Consider the following 25,668-nt stretch of genomic DNA (forward strand, 5'->3'; position numbering starts at 1 on the left):
GCGAGTAGCTTTTTTCCTCTCCTGTTTCTCACATGATCTTGATTGCAGCAGGCCCCTGATTAGTGGTTTGACTGTCTGCTGTATTGCCAGTGAATGACTGGGCGATGAATGGCTGGAAGGGCTTTTGGGGGCCCGCAATTAGGTCAGTGTGGAGCCACATCTGATATGTGTGGTAACCCCAGGGCTTTGCATATGTGGCTTTGTCTCTGGTACAGAAGTGAGCAGAGATTCACAGTCTGCCCACACTTGTGTCACAAGACTGCTGTGACAGCAAGTGGAGGGGAGAGGGAATTATATAGGAAATTGGTCAAATATCTGCTCCAGCTTGGGAAGCAGAGCTGCAGCACTGGTCCCTGCTTCCAGATCTTCCTTCTTCAACTTCTTTTAACTTTTTGCAGTCACCTCCATCACGGCCTCCATTCCCTCCCATGAGCAGAAATCAGAGCAGTGCACTCTGCACTGGTGTTTGCTCCCACCCCACCTTCCTGGCACAGTCTTTCCACCTCATCTACAGTCCGAATTGGAAGGCATCTGCAATGGCTCTGGCCCAAAGCTAATATTGGTGTTCCAGGCATTGTCCCCCCAGCTCCCACAAACACCGTGGTGTAATCGCTCACATTCTCACCCTGCAAGTCCCACCTTTGAAGCCTGTCTTTTTGCAAAAGACTTCCTCGAAGGGAAAGGGGAGGCACAGAGGCAGCTTAGAACTCCTGCCGCTAGCATGAGTAGCAGCCTTCCAGCCTTTGCCCTGACCAGCTGGTCTCCACTCTTTTGCCTCCCCTTCCTTCTCTCTTTGCCTTTTCTGGAGTTGTCATTGCCCAACAGACAATTTCTGTGATGTGGTAGTCAGAACTGATGGGAATGAGAATGTCCCGTGTATAAACTGCTTGTCCTTCCCAGAGGAAAAACGGCTCCGTGCACACAGTGCTGCTGGGAGCTGTGGGAAATGGAGCCCTGCTGTAGCTGGGTGAGTGGTGGTCAGGATGGGCAGCCCCATGACTCCTACGCTGCAAGGACATGTCTGTCCGACAGGCTAGAGCAGGCCTAAGATGGGCTTGGGCAGTCTCTGCTTATCCCCCTTTAGTCTTTAGTTGTGATCCAACTGTGTGTTCTGTGTGGCTTGTCCCATTCTGGTGTGTATTTGCCATAGCTGTCCCCTCCCTGGCTCTGTGCTCCCTGTTTGCTGGGAACCGGGTATGTGCCAAGCTTTTCAGCGTTGTGACTTTGTCCCTTGTGATCCGAAGGCCAGTCCTCGCTCGGTTCCTTGCCTACTCTTGAGAGCCGTGCTTCGTGTCACTGGTGTCTCTGTTTCATCCACAGGCTCTGATCCAGCTGCCTCCCTACATCTCTCAGTGTGAGGAGGTTCTTCAGTTCTTTGAGACAAGACCCGACGACTTGACTCCCCCCAAAGAGTAAGTTGGTTGGGCAGTGGCTCCTCAGAACTACTGCCGGGGCAGCAATGAAATGCAAACTACTTTGAGCTCCCCGATCTCTGTAAGTGAGTCTGGCATTCATAGACAGATCCCCTCGCAACTCACAGATCTGGGATGTGGATGCTTTCATGATATCCTTGGAGAGGGAAAGGGGGCTGTGCAGTTTCATCTGGACACTTCTGCATGCTCAGCTGACTCCAAGCGTAGCCTTCTCCAGTGGGGAAGTGGAAGCGCTTCTCTGGGACCCCATGAAATGTTGGTTTCTCCCCTGAGCCAGCCACAGTGCCACTTACTGCTAGTAAAAACATGGTCAGTCTGAAAAGCCTCATTTCACATGGAAACTGCCAAGTTGGAACTGACTTTCTGTTCCTAACAGCCTCTGCCTCTTTTGAAAGGCTCCTTCCCTTAGCCATTTCTGTGAGCCATCCATAACAACACTCCTGACTCTTGCTTTCCATTCAAAACAAGGAACCTTTGCAAGGAATCTTGCGTGCCTTACGCAACCCTATGTGGTTATAAGTCTTGTGACTATGAGCTACTTTGGCCAGGAGCCACCCATCTCTTATTAATCACAAGCAGCATAAATCTGACCAGCCGCCTCCGTCTCCTGCTATGCTGCTCTCTCTTTTTATGCTGCATGTGACACTATGTGCAGCTCTACCAAAGGTTGAGCAACGGAAGAAGCTTGATTAATTGTGCAAGGAAAGGCAGTAAATTGATTTGACATCGTTCTGTATTGGAAGGGTGTGGAAGTAGATAACAGGATTTTGTTTTTCTCCTCTGAGAAGGAACACTGAGTCTTTCAGGTCTCCAGCTAAGTGTTATGCTTGTGTGGATTATATTTTTCCCTGGGTTGTAGATTTTTTTTTATTCACTCACTTAATTCCCTTCCGCCCCCTCCCCGCTTGCCTCTTTTGGCTCCCATTTCTATTTGCTTGGCCTGTTGTCATTCCTTCTGCAGCTAGCAGTCACTTGATGAAATTGGTCTGAGGGCCCTGGAGCCCATTAACTAATCGCTTGCTGTCGGCTGGCGTTCTCGTCCATCCCACCCCAGCTAGCGCTCACCACTTAACCTGCCACCCTCTCTGTTGTCCTTCAGCTAATGCGGCAGCTCGGGAGCAGGGAAGAGACACGAGGCAAAGATGAGCTTGCAAGGACGTTGGGTGGGGGTGTACTGCAGGGTTAGCAGTCCCTGGGGTGGTGTGGGGCCTGGGGGCTGCCTGTGCGTGAGCCTTCAAGCTCTGCACAAGAGGGTGATGAGCTGCTCTGCACGTGGAGGCACCTGTTGAACCAGTCTGTAGCTGAGGCACCGTCACACATGGTAGATCGAAGGGCCCCCCCCACCTTCAGTCTTGCACCCATTCTTGTGACCCATACTTTTGTCTTGTAGACTGAGCCAGGCACTGGCATGAAATCAGGCAGGGTGGAGGCTGTAGCCAGAACATGGAGGAAGTTCAGGTGTGGAGGCCCCCCGGGACACCCTTGGGGCACCCTGCGCGTCAGCCCCCAGAACGGTGCACCTCGCTGTGCTCGCCTGTGTTTGAAGCTGTTGCTTCTGGTGCTCTGCACGTGTCCACATCACTGCCTTGCCCTGTGGACTGCGTCTCCCCAGGCAGCGTCCAGCAAAACTAACCGGGAAAGGAGAAGAGAGGCACCAGCCCAAAGTATAATCCCACAGGAGCGTGTCCATCACAAGGTCCATGCTTGGATACTTCCTGCAGGGTCTTGTGCGGCTGCTGAGCAGCTCCCACGTGCACAGGGAGCTCACCGCAGTTGCTTTGTGTTTGTGAGTGTTTGGCCATGGCCACGCTGGACGGGTGAGCCAGGGATGCAACATTGAATCTGACAGTGGGTCATGCTCCCTCTGGCTGCCGGCTCCTCTCCGGGAGGAGAGGTGGGTTTGCAGGACCGAGCAGGAATTAGCGGGTGACTCTTGTCCATTTGCCTCCAGCAGCAAAATGCCACAGTGTCTCAAGGACGTCTCTGTTGTGTTTCATATCCCAGCCTGAATGCTGGAGGGGTATGTATTAGCTACAATTCAAAATGCTAATTAATAAAAGTCCTTGACTCTCTCCTCTGGAGAGATTGGTGGGAGCCACTTCCCTAGCCCTGAGTGCTGTCATGCTGCCAGCTTACCAATAACGATACGAGAACTATGATAGACGGCTGGGCTTGATCAGACGTGATGGCGTGTCTGGGGTTTGGCCGGATGTCATCATTCATAAAGCAGATAAATACTTTTCTCTGGGAATTTGAAAGGGAGCCAGGCCATGAACAGAGTGAAAAAAGGCAGCTTTTTATGCTGGGTGGCTGAAAGGCAGGAATGGGGGAGCAAAAAAGGACTGGTCAGCATGTTCGTTGCCAAGGCAAGCAGTCGTTCTAGCGGCACCGGGGCCGGCAGGCTTCCTGCTCCCCTTGCCTCCGCGTCCCTTGCCTGGGCGAGAGCTCCAGCTCCTCGGCCTGGTGGCTCGGGGCTGTCCCAGTTCGCAGCAGCTCCTGGGGCAGCAGAGGCTGCCCCGCGGTGAAGGGCTGTGCCTTGGGGGCTGTGCTGTACCTCCCRTCTGTTTTGTTTTCCCTGTGGCGTGGGTGGAGAATCCACCCAACTGGCATCACCCTGGGAACTGAAACCACTTTCCAGAGTCAGGCGTTGCAGTTCGCTGCGGTCCGTGGAGCTCTGTGTTTAACTGCAAAGGCTGAATTTAGTTCTTGGATTTGGCAGCGCTTGAGAATGGAAGGAGGAGGTTGGACAGCCCGCACATCTATCTCCGTGCTCCTCTGCTGTCTGTTTTCCTCCGATTCAGGGCTTTCCTTGTTCTTTCCTGCAGTTCAGTTTTCTTCAGTGCCCATCTGCCAGCGTCGAGAGCACCACCAAAAACAACTTACAGCTGGTTTCCAGCCCTGTAAGCTGTATATTAGCTTTCTTCAATCTCTGGCCTGTTTTACAACCCCCTGCCCTCCTTCTGGCACATGCAAAGGGAGATTGAGTGGAAAGGGACTGAACAGAGAGGGAAAGAGTCAAATGCCGCCTTTGTGCATCCTTTTTCTCCCGTTGCTTCCAGTTCAGCAGTAGATCAAAGCCTGAAGCAAAGCTGAGACAGGAGTCTCTAGCAGTCTGGGGATGCAGCAGGGGGTGAAGGCCTTGCTCCATCCCCTCCACATGCTTGCCAGCTTTCCAGCATCCTTCTTCCTGGAGGGGCCACTTCAAAAAGGAGGGTGGATTGAGGCTATGGTGTTTCCACCAGCAGTGATAACCGGTGGCTTTTATGATGTGGATTCCTATCCGGGAAGTTCTGGACTGAGATAACTAAACTCATTTCACCTCAGAGGGCTGCCCGGTGATGTATAGGAGTAGGGTTGTAATCCTGAGGGATTGGTTAAATTCGGGAAAAGGTGGTTTCTCAGAGCTCTTGGTGGGAGAAGAGAAATGGTTATGAAAAGAGAAATCCTCCTGAAACTTAGCAATCTATGGGCATGCGGGATTTTTCTCCCCAGTGTTGGGTGGAAGCCCTGTGAAAACTGTAGTGTTCAAAGGAGAGAAATCATCAAATTCCTGCTCCCAGCATATCTCAGCAGGTCAGACCAGCAGCAGGATGCTCGGCTGTTGAGGTGGGAAATTGCTATGTGTACTCTTCCCCCCCTCACCGCCCTTTTTCAATTTAAAAGCAGTTTTTAGCTSCAGCAGAGAGCTTCTGCAATAGGGCTGGGGAAGTTTGAACTCCTGGGCTCAAAGCCATTGCTGAGTCAAGGCATTCAGCTGCGAACTCTCTTTGCCAGCTGAATTTCGGCTCTCCAACGTGCAGGAGCCCAGGTTAACTCTGTAGTGAAGCAGCGTGCTAAAAGGTTATTAAATAATTTTCTGGACTATATAAGCGGGAAGCAAGGGGGAAAGAGGAGTCGTCCAAAGACTTCCCAGAGCCTGCAAAGCTGCCTGTCTTGCACGCTGTAGGTACACCTAGTTGTGGGAGAGACATTTCTTTAAGGGGCTGTTTTCTTTTCAGTAGCTGGGCATCCCATCATAAAGAAGGTGCTTAAAGTTGTGATTCTCAAGCTTTTAGTTTATGAATGCCTGATTTTTTTTTTTCCGGTGGAGGTACAGGCACCTGCAGAGCAAATTTACCATCTGTTTAACACTCTTAAAATGCRTCCTCATACGTCTCTCCTTTCTCCCTCTGGGGACCTGTGGATTCACAGTTTGAAAGCTACTGGCTTCAGGAGATACTGTTCTCTTTAAAAGATGTAAATTCCTCATTTCCTTCTGTAAAGTAGCTTTTTCCTTATGTGTCTGTCTTCAGCAGGTCTTCTGAAAAGGGAGGGCAGGGCTGATGGGCGGCTTGTGCTCCTTGGCCACCAGAAGGACGTGCTGAGGGAGGCTTAGCACAGGCCTGGAGCRGGGCAGCAGTCCAGGCACACGCATGCTTTAAAGGCCTTTTAACAGCTCGTGACCTTTACAAAATCAGATGATAGCTGGGGTGGATGGAGTACATATCTCATCCGAGGCTGCAGATCGTGTGATTAGATCTGTGCCCGTCTGCCCGTCCAGTCTGTGGAGACTAAAGCGAGGAGTTTGGCAGGCAAACTTCAAGGTCTGCTCCTCGCTGTTTGCTGAGGTTACTTGGCTTTCCCAGCTGGCACTGGTTCTTGTCGCTGCCACCCAATAGGTGTATTTGAGACAAGATATATGCAGTGCTTTTAGCTTGCTAGGTGGGCTGTGTTGTGGCGGGAAGCAGAGAAACCCCAAATCTAACTTGCTTGGTCTGCAGATGAATGAGAAACCTCCTCAAGCAATCATCCTCCTGGAAATGCAGTGCTCAGACTAGCTTGGCTGCTGGTTCCCAGTTCAGCTGATCTCAGAGCTGTTTTCTTTAAGCAAAACCTGGTGGCTTTCTCTACCTGTGACTTAGCTGGCAGCTGCTGAGTTTCCTGGGAGCAGTGTTGCTGCAGGATTGCATTCAGCTTTACAAGATTGCCTCTTGGGCTAGGTTACCTGCTCATTTCTGACAAGAAGTGTAGTGGCTGCCCAGACCGGCAAGTGTTCACCCTCTTACACTGGTGTACGATCTCAGGTACCATTCCCAGCAGAGGWTATCTTCCCAAACTTCCCAGCACTCCTGCAGCTCTGCTTGGTGCCTGCAGCTTATGTTGCCATGGGTTATCGCTATACATGCAAAAGACATTGAAGATACAGAGGAAGCATCAATAGACTGTGTTTCGATTCCAGTGGTATCTTCTAACTCCGACACTGAGCTGTACGCAAGCACAAAGCCTCCTGATTTTCATCCAAGGCGCTGACCTGTGATTCAAATCTACCTGCCTAGAAATCTGAACATTATTTGACCAGGGTCCCTCCACGTTTACCTGGAGGGCCCCTGGTTTGCCACCAGATAGCAGAAGCTGGACAGATTTGTTTCCACTCTCAGCAAAAGTTGAGTTTCACTCCAGTTTTCATATACCTGGCATGAGGAGCAGCCTCTCCTCCATTCTTTGTCCCAGCTTATTTGAGAATGTTGTATCTTCTCCTTCCTCCCACATGCTTGGCTTGCTGGATTTCTGTGTCCCCCCTGGGGCAGCAGCAGCATGTCACCATCATTTTGGCTGCCTTGTACTACTGCAGCTTTGCATCTCCTCTGGGCAAAGACATCCTGGGCAAATTCCACTTGCAGCAGGGCTGCTGAGAGCAGCTGAAGCCTGGGACAGCTTTTAAAAATGATTTTCTTCCTTCCTTTATGTAAACGTGGGCACCCTCTGAGCTCACATCCTCAGCTTGCGTTCCTGTTATTTCTCCCAAACAGCCCTCGGCTAAAGAGAGAGGATTTTGGAGTGTTTCAAAGGCCGTTCAGCTCTGCTGCTCTGGATGTTTTCGTTGCTGGGGTGGAGGACCAAGTGCAGAGGGAGTAACCACGTTCCTCCATCCCGTGTGCCAGAGGAAGCTGCTGTGAGAGGGAGAATGGAGATAGCAGAAGCCACGGCCCTGGGAGGCGGTGGTGGGCTGAGCCCCGGCTGCTGCTGACGCAGCAAAGGGCTGTGATTGATGCGGGCTGCCTGCCGCCGTCCGGGATCTAAGGTGCATGATAATGAGCTGTGGCCCAAGCAGATGAGGAAAGCGTATGCTGCTAATGAGGTYATGCCTGCAGCAGCTTCAGCAGCCCTTCATTATTCTGTGAATACTGAAGTTGTGGTGATGTGTGATTAGGTGGGAGTGGGAATGGTAGTGCGGTAATGGATTGCTTCCAGCACACAACCTGACAGGGACCGCAGGCACTCACCAGCCCCAATAAATCAAGAGAAGGGAGAACTAGGCCAAAATGAGAATCGGGCCTGATGTGATCTGATTGTGTATGCTTCTCTTCCATGTGGTGTGATTGAAAGGTCCTACTTGGGGCCACGGTACTGGCAGATAAAACTAAAAGATTTGAGTTTCGTCCAAAGCAGCAGAAAAGGATGCTAGACAGATGCATGTTTCCACCACTGTAACAGGGAACAAATCTGTTCCTTTCCCTTGATCCAATGAATTTGTAGTGCAAACTTCACAGCCAGTGCTTCCAGAGCAAAAGTTTTCCTTGTCATCCTTGCCCTGTGTTTGGGAGGTAATAGGGGGCACAAAAACCTGGGCCAGCTGGCAGGTGATTTAACAGGAAAAGGAGATGCTCAGGTCCCTGCTGCAAGATGGAGTGGCCGCCCTGTGGAGGAAACCGCTCCAGTAGCCTTTGCTGATAAAGTAGAGATCCCTGAGTTGATAGATGTTGGTTTGGATAAGGATGCTTGCTGGCTTGTGGTTTTTGAGCTGTGTCCCTGCTATCCAGACAAATTATAGCTTGTATAATGAATTGTTTGTTTTGCAGTTCTGCTGGAGCCTACGTGCAGATTCACCAGGAGCTCAGACTAGATCTCAGCTCCAAAATACTGGTCTCCCTCACTCTCAGATGAGAACTGTCTTTCCTAGATGACAAGCAGAGATAAATATCCGATGCCACTGTGCAAAAATACGTTATGCTCGAGTGAGAGCTCCTTGCATGGATAGGGTGCTTGATTTTCTATCTAAACAGGGCAGCCTTTTGAGCCCAAAGGGTTCAGCTTAGACAAGTCTCCAGTGGTTAGATATAGGGGCAGCACACGGGACTGTAGTATGGGGACAGGGGATCTGTTCAGTGTTCTGTGGAGTATTTGTGTTAGCCCGCCAGTTCTCCTAAATAAGAGCTCTGTTGTAACCCAGATCTCAGTGTCTTGCTTGCATAAACTTTGCTAAGACTTCTAATATCTCCAAGCTTGATGAATACTTATAAGATCAACTACCTCCCGCTGTCTATTTTGATGACATTTCTGTATTATGGAAGGATTTTTTTTTACAAGGAGCTAGTTTTTTTTCTGCAGGAAATGTTTTCTTGGAATGATGACTTGAGATCTGTCACGTCTTGTGTGTTTATTGCAAGTCCTGTGTGGTTGGCTTTGCAACAGCTAGCGTTGTGTTCCTCATACTCATGCACCACAGTGTCTCTCCTGCTCTGTGACTTCCCTGTGGCAGGGGCTGTGGGGCAGCATTTTTGGTGTGTGATATCTCAGACCACTCTGCTGTGTGTCAGCCAGGCACCTGCTACCTAGCAGGGCACCTTCCTCCTACGAGTCCTGCTAGAAGGTGGACTTTGCCACCCAGCGACGTCAGAGCCACCTCCCTGGAGCACACCCAGCAGGCTGCCTAGCCTAGCAGCCGTGAACAAAGTGGATGTCTGGGAGAGTTTAAAATGGGGCAAGCGTGTAACAGCACTTCTCTAGACACTCTCATAGCCCTTGGGGTTTTTCTGGTTTTATAAGTAATAGCTTTTAATATTTCTTGCCTGAATTATGACCAGTTACCCTTTAAACCCATGAAGGCTTTTAGTGTCCACAGCATCCTGCAGTAAGGAGTTTAACAGTTTGCCCACATATTGTTGAAGAACAGCCTCCTCCTGTTTGTTCTGGACCTGTCTCCCTAGATGCCAGTGCTGCAGCCTTGTGCTCCCCATCTTCGCGCTCCTTCCCATCACTGGATCCACAGAGATGCTGTCTGATGCATGGAACAAGATGCTTGAGAAACCCAACTTTTTTTTCCTAAAAGAAGCGGCATGGAGAATATTAATTGGTCCTAAAAGTTCTCTACTTAGGAGTTTCTTTTCACGTATACTGTGGATTATTAGGTGCCTGAAGGACATTGAACTGAGCCCACTACACCCCAACTAATACCATCTTGTTGACTCAGTGTTTAAGTGCGACTCCTGTTACGCTGGAAACCTTGCCTTCAGTGTTCCTGACCAGCAACTGGGAAAGTCCTGGGAAGCAGCTGGAGAAACAGTGCTGGGTTTTACCCCCTGGGGGACTTGGGGAGCTTTGTGGGGCTGGTTGGCAGCGCATACTCCCAGCTGTGTAGTGGTGCCCTGTGGTAAATGTGCTGTGACTGCTTGGTTCATCTGTACAGCTTGGCTGTTGCGCAGGTGAGAGCTAAATGAGTTTCCCAGCAGAAGGCAGACTGGCCTTTCCTTTTTCTCTGACTAGAGTGCCTGGTTTCCAGGAGGCTCTGCATGCAGGCCCTTGCTGTGTGTTTTTCCCTGATGGGAATGGAGGAGGGAGCAGATGCTGCTGGGAGTTCACTGCTGTTTCCTGTCTTGTCTGAGCTCTTGTCCCCTCTGAGGTGGTGGGCTGGAGCTGCTGGTGTCCAGACCTGCAGCTCTTTGTATTCCTGCCAAGAACATCCCGTCAGCAAAGTGAAATTGCAGCTCCTTCCTTGCCCCCTCGCCCAGACAGCAGCCGGTGAAAGGAAACAGGGGGATGAGTTACATTAATATGTTTAGCAGCTGGCAAGGGGGAAAACTGCAGTTCTTTCTATCAGAGCCCTCCTGTCAGCGAGGGCATGCATTGCCCGCCTGCTTTTCTCCATCGTGCTTATCTGGACTTACTTTTCCTCCCTTTGAACTTGCACCATCAGCAATTATTGCTCCACGGCAGCAGGCCGTTGCAGGTAGATGCAGCTGGGCACCCAGTCTGCATGCACTCAGGGCGAGGGAGTGCATGGATGGACAGAGCACTCAGTGGGGCCAGCTGAAGCAGGACTGAATTTACCAGGGCTTATCGATAAACCCTGATTTAGTTCTGCAATCTGACCTTTGTCTGGAGATGTCTTTGGGACACCCTGTCTGGTGGATTCCTCTGTTGTTCTCTGCACTGGGAACGTCATATTCAGGTGGTCTCTGCACAATTCCCTGGTCTCTGAACTTAGCAGATAGTCTCCAGTTTCTAGGTACAGTGTCCCATTTGTCTCTGATCTTTGTTGCATTTCATTTAATTTAATTTACAGCTCCATAATCAAGGTCCAGAAGTTTAAGGTGCAAAGGGAAAGGGGGACAGGGAGGATAATGCATTGTTAGCAAAAGCAGTTAACTCTTCAGAGGGCCACAGAAGAGGTTATGGGGGATATTAGTGGGACTGGGCAGTGAGCTTGTCACGCACGGTTGTGGGAACAGTGAGGCGGGCACTGTATGTGGGAAGGGTGAGCAGCTCCTTCCTCCAACCTGTCTCTGCAGACCGAGTTGGGGTATTGAGGTAAATCCTGCCTGCTGGGTAGGCATTCGGAATACGGGAGGCCAGGAGAAGGGCAGACAGAGCCCCTCATTGTGGCTTCAGGCCACACCACCAGCCAGCAATGCCAAGTGGTCTTGTCACACTTAGCAGTTTAGTGTTTTTCCCTGTCCCTGGCTCCCGCCTTGCGCAGTCCTGGTGACCTCATTCCCCTGCCTGGGCTGGACAGAGAGCGCTCTTCTGTGGGTTCCTCTGGAGCTGCAACATCAGCTCTGCCTGCACCGAGCAGACTGGGAATGCGTTGCCAGGATGAGCGGCTGGTCTCTGAAGGCAGCAGAGTCCCTGCATCACCCCGTTGCTCCAAGGGAGTGAAATGTCTGCAGTAATTATGCTCTAAAGAAGCAGATAAGCTTGAAAGAGAACAAAGTGGAACCCAGCTTTGGCTTGTTTTCTTGCTGAGCATGGAGGGATTTTGCTGCTTGGCCTGAAAACAAATGGAAGGGGAGGGGGGAATTGTTTTGCAAATGGAGTTCATTAGAAAAGGAGGACTCCATCTGCTCTCAGCAGCTCTTGGGCTAGTGCAGCCGCCTTTCCTAGCAGAGGTCAGGCAATTCCCGTCTTGAGGAAGGTTCCCCGTATCACCAGGTGAACTGTGATCTTCCTTGGAAGCTGTACTGCCTACTCTTGTGCTTGTTACTCTTGCTTGAGGTGACAAAGATTGATGTGTATATGTCCTGATACCAGAATATTTCGCCTTGGCTGGATGGTCTGGCTCTATCACACATGTGAGTTTGAGGAGTGAGGAAAACAGTCTCCTCCATAAGCGAATAGGGAGCGGATTATGGTAGCATTTCACGGCCGCAGTGGCAAATTACATAAATGCATTGAGAGGTTTTTTTCAGAAACGTGGTCAGCTGTGGTCAAAGCTGGTGACAGTGTTGGTGCATTTGCTTCAAATTCAGGCTAGTTGGGTGTCTTGGCTTATTGGCAGTATCCTTGATTTTTTAACGGCTTGTCTTGGCCCATGCTTTTCCTGGGTTTATTGTTTGCTTTTTTAATCTTGACATGCCCCAGATTTCATTGTGCTTAGAGAAGGTTGTGTTTGTGCCCTGGGTTTGGGGCAGTTTAGCAACCAGAGAAGGGAAACAGGACCTGTGGTTGCTAACCCATCTCAACAGCTGTGCTGCCCATACTGTCCTTAGCAAAAGGACTTGTGCTGAAGCTGCCTCATTTTCACCTCATAACCACCAATATCTCCTGCTTCTTCTGTCCTGAAGGTCACCTTTTTCTGCTGCACAACCCTGGTGTACGTCTTCTCTACAACACTCTCCACTGAGTTGTTCTGTTTTGGGGCATAAATGCTTGCCCCTTCCTCAACCACTTCCCATCCCACCCTTGTCCCTGAGGGAGTCCCAGGACACAGAGGAGCTTCACTATTTCCCTCTTCAGCAGTCTTCAAAGTGGTGGCCATTTCTGTGGTGGCTGTGGTCTGTGTTGAGAGTTTTGGGGGTTTGGGCTTCCCTCACTCCTGAATGCTGTGTCAGATCATCCCTATCCGCCTGTCTTTTCCAAGTGACCCAGTGTGAGTTGTGGATGTCAGACCAAGCCGCCATGGTGACCAGGCCAAGAACTGAGCCTCAGCCTATGAAAGACGAAGGCGTTAAATTACTGAATGGAAGGGGGGGAGAGATGGACTGTTTGCAAGGCTGGTTATACCCCATGTCATCCCTGGGAAAATTAACTTGTCTAAGGAAGGTCATGTGCTGAGTCGGGGCAAAGCCAAAACTAGGCCCGGTGTGCTTTCATGGGAGCCGCGCTGCAACCCCTGCACTGCGCTGATGGGTCATTTCACAAACAACCCAACTTCCCCTCTTCCCTTTGCTGATCTTTTTCTTTCTCTTTTTCAGAGAACCCATTGGAAAGAAGAAGTCTGGTAAGGACTCCTTTTTTCTCCTGTTGTTTCATCAGCTCCTCCTCTTTGGCGCCAGCCCCGGTCAGCTGCTGCTGGAGCTGGGTGCAGGTGCCTGGCCCGGGGAGGACGCTGCCGCGCACCGCCGCTGCGCTCCCTGTTGGGGTGAGGGCCACGTCCCCTGCGGCATCGCGACACGACATCCTGCGGGGCTTGCCCTGGATTCGTTGTGCTCCCTCCTGACGGTGCTGCCTCCTTCCAGCCGGGACTGATGGGAGGGAGCAAGAGTGAGCGAGAGGGCACCTTCCCAGCACCTCCTCTCCGGGTTTCATTGCAGCCTCTTCTGTGTCTCAGCCCCGAGTGCCTCTGCACCTCTGATGGTGTCTGAAGAGGGACTAGCAAAGACAGTGTTTCTCCCCTGCTCGTGGGGAGGGGATATTACTGAAGAGAGAAGAGGCTGGGGCTTTTTGCCGGCCGGGGGTGAGCTGACCGGCCTTCCTTGCTTCCCGCGGCTCTGCAGCAGCAGGGCATCCTGAGGAGGGAAGGGAAGGGACTGAAGCATGCAGCTCTCCAAGCTGAGCTGGGCTGCACATTTATTTGTTAATCTAATTGTTCCCGCCGTTGCTGGCACCTCTGTGTTTGTTTCCTTCCTCCCCTCATGCTTTTTCTCCCATCATTTTGTTCCTTCATCAGGGTTTATCCAGAGAACGGCTTCTTTCCTTCAGAGAGGTAGTAACAGCAGCTCGCTACCTGGGCCTTGCTCTTGCTTTGCCTTTTGCCTGGGTGACACCTGCTCTTTCTGTGTGGGCGAAATCCCTTGCAAGAAGCTATCACATCCCCTGTAGCTTTCTTTGGTTGCCGGTGGACACGGGGAAGTAGTGCAGAGCTGAGAGAAGGTATGGTGGGCTTTGGGACTGCCGCTTGGCTGAGGGTTGGAAGCCGGCTCCTTGCTCTCTCTTAGTACAGCTCAGCTCAGAGGTTGGGGGCTATTTTACAGGTCCCAGGCAAAGGGCAGGACTTTGTCTTCAGCCAGAAATTGGAGGCTGCAAATTTTCACAATACCCTCAAGTCTGGAGGAAGGTCTGAGCTGTGTGATGAATAGCATGAAGTTGAAAGTGTCCCAATCTTGTGATACTTTCTGCTTCATGATTATACCATGATTACACATTTTGGGTGGAGGGCAGGGTCTGGGGTGCACTACCCCTACTCCTCAAGACAGGGACACATTTCTGTGCAAGATCCCTTAGTTGGTGAGGTTTAAGGGTTATCTGAGCTTCCCAGAAACATGAGAGTGAGAGGAGAAGAACCTTCAATCTATGCATTAGGGAGGGCATCTTTCAGCTACTGGATTTGCAGAAGGTGTAAAATAGAGTGAGGGCCTTTGGAAAGGAAGGTCTGAAGTTTGGCTGGAGATTCTGTTGAAATAGGTTGCAGAAAGGTTTTTGGCATGACAGTTGGCACTACCATAAACTGCATAAGAAAATTACTTGTGGATGACTGGATTCCTCTTGTAGAGAGAAAAGGTACAGAGGAGATTCAAAGACTTAATTCTACTTTTCTTTCTTTTCTGTTGGATCTGAAGGGCATCTCTCCCTCAGGAACTCATGGTGTCCCAGCCTCTTAATTGAGATTAGTTCTGGGATGAGTATGAAAAGCTCAGATATTTTCTAGTGGAACAGTGGCTCCTGGTTTTGCTCTGTTCTCATGGGCAGGTAATAACTGAATGATCTCCTGATTGACTAGCAGGGATTTAGCAGTATGGTTAAGACCCTCGGACAACACTTTCTGCCCAAACTGTGACTGCTACAAGATATGTCTGTCAAAACCAGATCTTGTGGTGGTAGTTTTATAGCTCTCAGGAGCCATTTTCAGGCACAGACTATGGTTTTTGTACTAGCTTTCTTTTACTGAAATGGTGGGACTTCAACTAGCTTTCTCAGATGAGATGTTTTAAAGGTTTTGCTTCAAGTTGAGCTACTTCTTTAAGTGCAAACATGCTTGGAAGCAGAGAAGTGTGTGTGGGGACAAAAGCAGGCTGTGTTTTTTTTTTTTCTTCTCTCTTTTGATAAAATGGAGGTTAAAAGAAGTTATGATCTCCTTTGTCTTGAAAACTTCTCTTCTGTGATGGCTCAGTGCGAACATTTGGTGAGTGAGGGAAGGGTACTGTATTTCCTTATGAGAGCAGAATATTGTTAGATCACTTTGAACCCAGTTCACTTGCATTAGGCAAGAGAAAGGAAGAGCTTTCTGGGTTGAGGAGAAGAGAAAGAAAGTTTTTGCTGCATAACTGAGTTCTTCGAGGGAAGAATTCAACTTAAGAACCCTGGCTGTTAGAGAAACAGGAGCTTTTGTGCTTTTTGTGTATGCAGCTTCATTCTGCCCTCCCACCTCCTGTAGACCCCCTTAGCCAAGCAGGTTTATGGGCAGCTTCACTCTGCCTTTTGCCCCCCCCCCCCCAAATTCTACTAGCACAACAGGTTTGTAAGTGACGCAATTAAGTTGCTGAGGTCAGAGAGAAAGTGCTCTTTGGGAAGCTGTTTGCTTGGCGCCATTGAGAGGGAGGGAACATGGAGAGTTTCTTGGGCAACTTCCAAGCCAGAGCCTAGCTCTGGCAGGACAGGATGCAATGTTTCGCCTGTGGCACCATAATCCCCCTTTTTGGATCCTAGCTTTTGTGCAGTAGCCATCAGGGAAAGATATTTCTGTGCAGTAACATTACAAACAGCTGATGCTTTGTGCCAGATGTGTTCGGAGACTCCTCTCACTGTCTTGCATTCTCTGGCAGCAGAAACAGACTTTGGTTCTGCTACCATCACTTTGAATCCTCTTCTACCTTGAAGAAGTCCCTSATTATTCATCGGTTCCTCAAGCCAGGCCTGCTTTGAGGTAGGAAATATGCAGCAAGGCACAAAAGAGGCTCTTTTAATGTGGGATCTCCCTGAGGAGGGGGCATCCAATAGCTGCTAGCAAACAATAATAACTAGATTTGTTTCCCAGTTGCTTATTTCTCCCAGCCTTGCCAGAAAGGGGGTGAGCTGTTCTTTAGAATAGCACTGGAAAGAACAAACGCTCCCGAGCTCTTGGCAGGAGCAAGCACAGTTTAGAAATGGGCTGTGAGCAAACATGGGGATGTGAAGTGCTAAGTGGGTTAAAGTGCTGCCTGTCCTGAGCCCTCCTTGGTGACCAGGAGGATTCAAGTGACGTTTGTTGTTGTGAGGAGGGCCAAAGTCAGGGACATGCCCAGTGTGAGTCAGTGAGCACTGGAAATAAAATCTGCTTCCTCTGCTCGGCTTTCTAACCAACGTTTGTAATCCTGCAAAGTCTATGAGCCTGTGGCATGGGCCCAAGCCCTCCTGTGCTTGGCTCCATACAACCTGCAGCTTGCAGGGAGGGTGGATTATGGGACTTTGGGACTCTGAAGTCTAACTTGGCCACTGATTTAGGTACATCTAAAAGTAATCATCGTATCAGGCCTCAAGACTGTTTTGAGTGTTTCCATTTACTCTTCCTTTTGCTGTTCAACAGAAAGCACTTGTCGACAGATGGAGATTCACAGAGTTCATTGCAGCGCTGACGTAGTGCAGAAGAACCCAGAACTATCTTGACGGTTTATATTTGGGTGGAGCTACTCAAGAGAGGCTGGTAGAGGGGCTCCAACATCCCCTTGCCAGGTTTATTTTAGGTGGTTCCTTGTGTGGCTGCACCCCTTTTGCTGTTCTGTATAACGTGTCCRCAGTGGCACAGAGACCCCAAAACACAGTACTCAGCCTAATAAGAGACAAGCAAGGCAAAAAAATATCCTAAGATAGCTGTAGGAGGACCTTTTAAAAACTCCACTGATGAATGATATTTCCATATGATTTCTTCCCCAGCTCTGACAAGATCCCTGCAGAGATGAGAGGGATTGCAAAGAGTACAGCCCAGCATCTCTGCCCATTTCATGTGAGAGCAGAGAGAAACTCAGTTCTGCTGTACTGATCTTCACAAACTCCTTAGGCCTGGGAGAAGGGGGACTCTCCTGAGAGCATTGGGTTTAACTAGCACAGGCCAGAAGACTTGGAGAAACAGCAAAATAGCGTTTGTCCAAAGCATCRCATTTTTGGAAGGTGCGGTAGGCATGGGCTGTAGTGTACAGGAAGGGTAGGCCTCAAAAGCARATATGTCTGTTCCCTCTTTTATTTCAGTTCTGCCCTTTTTGTTTCCCTCTGGAGGCACCAGTGTCCAAACACTGTAAGAGTCCTCATTTTTGGCAGTGATACTACAAAGTCACAAATGGGAAAGACTGGAAATCTTGCAAGCAACCCTGTATCTGTAAGATTTTCTGCCTCTTCTCATACATCTCATGGGTTGGATGAATGGCCAAGTTCTTGGTCAAACAAAATCTGCAATGATTTACAGGCTGACCTGTCACTGCTACAGCAGGCAGTGGCCCTGTAGCTTTTTCTRTGGCCTGTCTTCAGAGGAAACTTATTCCTCTGAGCAGTCCTTGGATTAGCGTCTGGGTTTGTATCTGAGCTGCCGCAGCTTGGATGTGCACTGCCTGGAGACAGTGTCTGGCCAGGCAGCAGAGCTAGGTGCGCCTCCGCCTCGACTCACTCTTTGCTTCAGTGACAAGCGTCAGCTCTGCGAGTCCATTCCAGGGACTTCAGTGGTCGTTTGACTCAGTGAGCATCCCCTCTTTAGGCCATGTGTTTGTATCAGTCTCACAAATGTGTGGGATGTTGTTCAGGATACACAGTCCTTGTGTTCCTGGCTACACCTGTTCTGCAAAACATGCTCTCTCTTGTGGGCTATGTACTGTCCCTGACACTTCCGCTCCTCCCCAGCCACAGCGCTTCAGGTACGCTCATCTTAGATGGTAAAGTTTAYGCCACTGCTATTTTTAAGAGACCGAGTCTGCCCATGAATAGGATGTTTTATTGTTAACTCGACCTTGTATTTTTGTGGTTGAGGATGATTATGCCAGATGAAGGCACTCCTGAAATTAACTCCTACTTCTTCCTCCAAGCTCAGTTTACTACTTCTCTTGCTGGTTTAAAAGGTATGTTGGAAGGTCCAGAATTGCATGCTAAAACTACAAATAACCTCAGAGCAATGGGCATAATTATAGCTAGGGAGAACTATAGCTAGAGAAGGGAACGTAATTCTCTCTTCCTGTCACTGTTATTCTTCTCTCAGTGGCTGGGTAGATGCTCTGATCACTTTAAAGCACCAGCCTTTAATTGGGCTAGTAGAACAGATAGTGCCCAAATTCTTAGCATCCTCCATTCGCATTAGAGGGCTATTTTTAATTCTGTCTTGTGTCCCACCTCTGGGTTTTGGTATGGAGAAAGCTTTCATTACTGGTAACAGAACCTCTGCACTTGGCCAACTCACCTGCATCTCTGCAGAGAACTGTTTATAGCAGAATAACATGGACAGTTTGCCTCTTGTTCCTTTAAATAAGACTATCCTGAAAATACATCGTTCATTTAAACCTTTGTTGTGGCCTTTCTTTCTCAGAACCAGTTTGAAATGTGGTGACCTTGGGCACAGGAGCATGTCTCTGCAGGGGAGCAGAGCATCCTAGCACTGCTGAAGACCTGTTAGATCTTGTCCATCTCTACTAACCCCTCGTTCTGGTCATTGCAGGATTGTTCCCTGCAATAGGTTCCCCCATAGGAAAGATCTTTTGTCAAGTTGGGACCACTCGTGYGATGGGGCAGCCGTTGTGTCCTCTTGCAGCATAGCAGCACTTGTCTGTAGGAACTCTTTCCTGATACATAGCCTGAATTTGTCTTTGCTGCATTTTGGCCTTATGTGCCCAAATTTGACCTCCATTCCCTGTGTCATTTCTTTCTCATGCCTTTCTGAGATCAGGAGGTAATTGCCCTATGTATCAGCTGTACTATAGCAGCTAAAGGCCTGGGGCAGATGTGATTTCTGTCTCTGATCCAAAACTTCAGGATACATGCTTGGAGTACATGCACAGATAATTTGACCTACCACCAATGATCAGGCCTGTGATTCTTTTGTGTCACTTGTGCTGTAATAATTAACACTACCCTATTTCCAAAGCACTTGGCAAATTTTAGTTAATTCTCACGACTCCTGGGAGAACTGGGTAATATAATAGTATCTTCATCCGACAAGTTTTGAAGCTGCAAGGCAAAGTGTTGGGTCACAGACTAAAGCCAAGGCTCAGGGTGAACAAGGAGAAATGTTCGGGAATTTCTGGTGTCTTTTTACTCTTCAGAAGCTTTTGCAGGCAGATGGGGCAAGCACTGCTTGTGCTCCGAGCTGACCAGACTCCTTGTGGCTGTTTTAGCATAAGGCTGCTCAGTGGGGCTGAAGAGTCCGGACTAAGAGCTGCTCAGCGCTGAGCACATGTGGCGTTTGCTCACATGGGCCTGCAAAGCACTGTGATGCTGCGATGTCCCTGCATATAACATTATGGCAAACCTCTGAGGGTAGCTGTGGTCAAAGTATAGGGACAAACTTAGCTAGAGATGGATTTGACTTGAAGACTCTGTTCCAGTACTACCATAGTAAGAAATGCCAAGCAAAGGGGATAGATCTGTATCCAGAGCACTCTTGTAAATGAAAATGTGCTTGAAAAAATAAATCGGCATCGCCCTGCTGTGCCCTGCCTCTGTCTGTTATGTCCCTGGCAGARGATGGGTTCTGGCATCCACTCGGTGGTAGGTCCCCTTGCCTTAGCCTGTAGTGCCACCTTGAGCCCTGCCGAGCGCTGCACCGGGAGTGCCGATGTGCTGGCTTTTCGCTGATTCAGGAGCTGTCAGACCCCTTTTTGCCTTAGTGATCATTTTGCTCCCTGTCTATCCTGTCTGTTTGCCCCTTCTCCCCTCCCTGATTTTTTTTTCTCAGTTGGTTACTTTTCTGATGTCAAATTGGGAACCTCTGTGGGAGGAGCAGCAGAAAGAGCTGAGCACAGTTAGTGGACCAAACAACTGGGAGAGCAAAATGTATGGGCAAGTCGTGAGAAGGTGGCTGAAATATGTAAGAACAGTGATGACGGGGGCTGCTGCTTTGTCCTGCAAATGCCTGTCCACCTGTGGTGCCCAAACTCTTCAGCCATGACTGGTGAAACCTATTGCAGATCACGTGTATTGAGCTGAGGCTTAAGCCGCTCAGTGCGGTGGGGCAGCTCTTCGGCTGATGTCAATCCACACGAGACTGCCCCGAGCCTCCGGCAGCAGAGACCAGGCTGCTGTTTGCATCTGTGGTGGTGGTGGGAATGCTTGGACTGCTCTGTGAGCAGAAGGTGGGTAGCAAGTTGAAGGCCTCACCTGGCTGTACTGATCTCACCTGGCTGCTTGTCTGGTCTTTCTCCTCCTCACTCTGCCCAAGTCTCTGGCTCACATATCTCACGCTGGGTCCCCAGGGTGTCCTGGAGCTGCTTGCAGGTCAGCAGGTGCTAGGAAACAGTGGCCTGTGCTCTCGTGAGCTGGTGCTGACCCCGGCGCGCGGGTTGGTTCTTGTTCCCCCTGTGCAGGAGCTGATTCTGCATCGGTCGATCCTTTGGTGCTGGAGCAGTATGTCGTGGTGGCAGACTACCAGAAGCAGGAGAGCTCCGAGATCAGCTTGTGCGTGGGCCAGGTGGTGGATATCATTGAGAAGAACGAATCAGGTACAGAGACTCTGGCTTGGCAAAGGGCTTTGAATGTACTCTGTGTCACAGAGCAGGGACAGGAACAGCAATCCTGTGCTGTCAGCATTGAGTTAATAAGAACTTAAGCAAAACAGCCTCCAGGCGCCTCGGTGGGATGTCCTTGGACGGTCGTCTTAGGCAGGCCATGGAGGAAGCAGCTTTAACCTGCAGGCTTTCTGTCTGAATTGGACAACATTTAGGGACTGTCTCTAAAGGAAGGCTGTGATTATCCAGTGTGCTGAGCACCAGGTGCCGTCCGCCTTTTGGAGTTTCACTTCATGCTGCTTCTTACTGAGAAACTTGGCCGGTGGGTCCTGAGGACAAAAGGCATTCCCACAGTTGACGGGCTTTTATTGACAGAGGGGGATGCTGGCCATGGCTGCACAGCTCCATGAAAGCGACCATTGTACATTTGTAATTCCTGCCTCCTCCGAAGGACAACGTTGTGAAGCGCTTGGCTGTGGGGCGGAGGGAGTCGACCGAGCTACTGGCATGCTTAAAACTTAGGCTCCATCTTAACCGCTGTGAAGGGATCACATCCCATCATGGGTCCAACTTTTGGAGTTTGTTGAAAAGGGGAATTTATTCACTGAATTTAATAGGAGTTGCTCAGTGGATTTAAAGGTAAATCACAAAAATAGATTTTAACATGCTGGAAACCCAGGCCCAAGAGGATTAATTGAACCAGCAGCTCTACATTTGAGGATGAGAAAATAAAAGCAACCCTGAAGCAAGTGAAACCTATTAGCAGAGCCAATTCAAAAGGTATGGCAAATAATTTATTTATCACTTATCAGTCCTGATTTTCAYTTCCATGCCAGTAGCTGCGGATTCCCTCCTCGACAATCTAGCTGCCTTTCTAAATGATTCGCTGTTAAGATTCTGGGAATAATGCTTGGTCTTTAATTTTTTTTCCCCTAAAAACACAAATAGCTTGTGCATTTAATAACTGAGGAGAGTGCATTTATTTTGATTGGACACTCAGGGTGGCCCAAAATTGCTAGTGRCCTCTATGGAGCTGGCTAGGTTTCCACTGAGAGCATTCGTGTTTGAATCTTGCATTTGCTCTCAGCTTTTAAAATTTGCTGTTTCCACAAATGTAAAGAAGGCAGGAGCACAGCAGGAATAAGTTATCGATTTGCAAACAGTTTATGCAYCTCTGCTAATTAGACTGGGCTTGGTGACCCGTACTGAGGGAAAATGAACCGTGAAAGAAAAGAAAAGGAAAGCAAATGAGGTGGCTGGAGTCTTTCAGTTCTCAGGGTACCTTGTGTTTTTAGTGATGGTTAGGAGGGAACTGTACCTGTGGGTCTCATTCAGATGCAATTCTCTGCTGCTGCTCTCTGTGCTCCCTGTTGGATAGCGCTTGGCTCTGTTGCTGTGGGGTCACCCCAGCCTCCTGTGTYGGCAGCAAGGAAGGGGCAAAGCTGAGCGGACTCATGGTTTGTAGAGAGGGAGGCAGTTCTTGGCTGGTGGCATTTGGCTGCTTGAGCAGTGTGGGTGCCCTCGGCTAAGATGCCTGCTGTTTTGTTCTCAGGCTGGTGGTTTGTGAGCACATCGGAAGAGCAAGGCTGGGTGCCAGCGACCTGTCTGGAAGCTCAGGATGGCGTCCAGGATGAATTCTCTATGCAGCCTGATGAAGGTAAGAGGCAGCTGGAGAAAATTGCTTCAGCCTCTTTATGCTGAACTGCACTGAGCCTCTTGCAGGACTGCTTCGTCCTTTCTAACCTAACAGGGACAGAGCTCTGGGAAGGACAAACCCACAGGTGCTGTGAGCTCAGGTTGTTTAGTAACATATGCCCGTAATGGTCCTGCCTTCCCAGTGCTCTGCTCAAGTGTTGTACCACGAGTGGGGCAGCTGGATGCTGACGGATTTAACTGCTGGCCTTTCTCTGCTCCCCACAGAGGGGCTGAATGTGCCACCTCCAAGGAACACCCGGTCCTGCTATCGCAATGTTTCCTTTAGGTCCCAGGGAGCAGATTTACCTGCACTGGAGGAAGAGGTCCTAGGACAATTCACATGTCTTCTAATCCAAGGCAGGAACAAAGAGCATGCATAGACTCATATGATGAGAATAACAAGATTGCAACCTTTGCTTGAAGTAAATCTGAAACACCCCCTGAGAACACATCCTTCCCCTTGACCGCCATATGCTCAAAGCAGTGCTATAGCTGGCTCAACCCCTGGGCCTGGGGAGATGGAGGTGGGAGGGAGGGATTCAGCCTGGGGAGGGCCCCTCACCTGGAGTCCAGGTGAGTACTCTCTCTGTGCCCCTCTCTGGTGTCAGCCCTGTTGTCTCTCAGGTCTGAAGTGCTGCCTCCTTATATCCTCTTTTGTCCTTCTCCTGCTTCCCCAACACGCTCTTCCCAGTCCCATGGAGATACTGGTCTCTGCCCAGGCACGTTGGCCGCCGTCGGACTCTTGGGGACTTGTACACCAGTGGATGGGGTCAAGGTGCACTTTGTGGAGACTTGTTCAGCTGCCCTTGTTCTGTGCTTGCAGCCTTGTTGTCTGCATGTCTGTTTGCTTTGCATGTAATGGACYCTGCTTGTGTCACTCGTGCCATACGTGCTCCTCTGCTTTCCATCAGACCCACTCATGTCCATCTCTCTTTCCTCTACTGGCAGTTTCTTCTAACTCTTTGAGGCCTGTCTGTTCTGGGTATAGAGGCTGGARTTTCTGCTTTCCCCCGGCACATGCATACAGACTACTTGCAACTGCTGCCTTAGTTCCTATAAGAATAACTTCTGCTCTGAGCCGTGGACCTGTCTATTGGTGTTTCAGCTGGCGTCAGGAGGAGAAGGGTCGGCTTGGTTTTGCTTGATGTGAGTGGGGAATCCATTGCAATATGAGATACTAGGTCCCTTGAGCGTTCTTCTCTTCCAAGAAGATGAAGCCAGGAAAATTATGAGGTGGGGATATATGAATCCCCAGAGGTGTGGGGTTTGGAGTTAGATTCTTCCCAAAATGGCATTTACCCTGTTGTGGCACTGCTTATGCATAGGTGGTTTCTTTCTTGGCTTTTTTTCCAGAGAGGATAGGGCAAGGCAGGGGAGAGGGAGGGATGGATGAACCTGTTTGTCTGACACCTTGTTCACAGAACTGTTAGGAAGTTTCCCCTTCCTCTTGAAGGGTAAAGTGTCCATGTCCCTGCTTACCATGGCTCTGTCCAGTGGACAGGACATCAGACTCTTCAGGCCAACCACTTGGCTTTGAGCAATCTCCTGGGGGACCCCTCTGTTGAACGGGGACATTCATGTGGACCTGCCTTTGTAGAACAGTTGGAGACCTGTGCATGAGAGCACATCTGTATGTGTGGGGCTACTTCCTGATGTTTATGTGATTTTCTTTCCTGTATAGCATGCAGTTCTGCTTTAAAGGTTCCAAAAAAGAAATTCAAACTTAAATGGATGCAAGGAAGGGCTTTGATGAAGAACAGGTAAAAGGAGAGCCTCTTATATGTAAGAAGAGAAAGGGGCTTGCTGTGGATAGCCCAGGTTGAGGAGGGTCATGGTTGCTTTCCCTCCAAACACTGGGGCTAAAAGGAGGGAAGATAAGAACCATATATGTTAAATGACAAAGGGCCAGGCATCCCTTTAGGATGAGGTTTCTAGCCCTCAGAGTAGCACATGTTCTAGAACAGTGGCTATATAGGAGAATGAAGGCAAAAAACAACTGGAAGGTGAAACTTGACTGAGGTGTGAACGGGGTTAGGGAAGCTGGCGGTGGCCAAGGTGGGTCCTGAGCAAGGGCTGCTTCCCATTCTGAGTCCTCGTGAACTGTGAGGAGCACAGATCCCGGTGTGAGAGTTTGGGCCACAAACTGGATGGATGTGAGAGGTGGAGGAGATGAAAGGAAAAGAAGGGGGTACCCAGGTGCAATCCTCAGGCTGGCTGTGGTGGGGAAAGTCTCAAGAGAGAAGCTTTTGAAAGGAGCCCTGACTTGTTTGTGCAGTACAGGGCTGTAGGAGTGGATTCAAGGCTGTGAATGACTCTGTGCATTTGGGGGCTTTAGACATGAGAGCGGACACAGCCCTGAGGGAGAGGAGGGAACTTCTTTAGACAGTTTTTCTTTCGTCCAGACTAGTTCACCAAAGCTTACATTTCAAGATGCAGTTGGGTTTGTTTTGAAATACATTTCACTGGCATTTCTCTTCAAATGGTCATGTATCTCTGTGTGTTTGCACCCRTATCACAACACGAATTATTGTCTATATAAAGCACTTAACCATTGTTTGGCTGAGTCCAGGTTTCCATAAAACAATATATCCATGAAACTACGCTTTCTTTCCAACAGAGGAGAAGTACACAGTTATTTACCCATATATCGCAAGAGACCAGGACGAAATGAACCTGGACAAAGGGGCTGTGGTGGTGGTGATCCAGAAGAACCTGGAGGGCTGGTGGAAAATCAGGTACCATCCCTACCCCTTGCTCTTTCTAGGACTGCAGCTGGGACTGTACAAAGCAGGGACCCAGCGTGTGTGGAAGGTATGGTCTAAACCAAAGTCTAGGATATAGGGGAGGGCAGAGACCAGAATTCAGTTCTCTCCATCGCTGCATGCTAAAGCTAGCTCAAGTTCAGGGCTTCAGCCAAGCTTAGATGTGTTAAAACATCTTTAAACCCTCCTTCATTCCTGTGCTGGGGAGGTGTCACTGTGTCACAGCATCACGTGCCCCAGCAGTGTAAAGGGAACCAATGTGGGAACGTTCATGTTACGTCATGTGTTGCTGTTGGGTAAACTAGTGAGTGTCCCTGAGGCAGGCTGGATCCGCTGGCTGTGCTATAGGAAGCTTCTGTGGAGAAGGGCCGTCATCTGGGCCAGGTCTGCTGTATGCAGTGTGTGCTGAGCCAAAGATGCCTGATCATCTCAAGCCGATGCTTGTTTTCTCCTGGAAGCTCATTTTGTCTTGTCTGTGGTCTAGCAAATGGACTGAACTGAGCAGGGTGGAAGGATGTGCCACAATTTTCTTAACCTTACACTGAACCTGAGCTATTGGCAGCAGCAAGGCCCCAGAAGAATGTCCACTGACTTTCTAAACTGAGGAGAGCTGCCATGAGAGCTCTAAAGGCAATTACAAGCTCAGCAGCTGGTGCCATCTGAGCGTAATGGCTCCAGCCCGGCCAGCAG

At 49.7% G+C, this 25,668-nt stretch overlaps 1 protein-coding gene across 1 annotated transcript in view; it reads left to right on the forward strand.

Moving 5' to 3' along the window:
* Positions 1–25,668, forward strand: part of SH3PXD2B (SH3 and PX domains 2B) — an 89,240-nt gene that overhangs the window by 58,650 nt on the left and 4,922 nt on the right. Inside the window, exons 5-9 of the mRNA XM_026063550.1 lie at positions 1,321–1,412; positions 12,884–12,909; positions 20,381–20,515; positions 22,074–22,178; positions 24,834–24,951. Coding sequence (XP_025919335.1) covers positions 1,321–1,412; positions 12,884–12,909; positions 20,381–20,515; positions 22,074–22,178; positions 24,834–24,951 — 476 coding nt within the window. The remainder of the gene's footprint in view (positions 1–1,320; positions 1,413–12,883; positions 12,910–20,380; positions 20,516–22,073; positions 22,179–24,833; positions 24,952–25,668) is intronic.

The sequence above is a fragment of the Apteryx rowi genome, unplaced genomic scaffold (assembly GCF_003343035.1).
Source record: "Apteryx rowi isolate R43461 unplaced genomic scaffold, aptRow1 scaffold_2, whole genome shotgun sequence".
Classification (NCBI taxonomy): domain Eukaryota; kingdom Metazoa; phylum Chordata; class Aves; order Apterygiformes; family Apterygidae; genus Apteryx; species Apteryx rowi.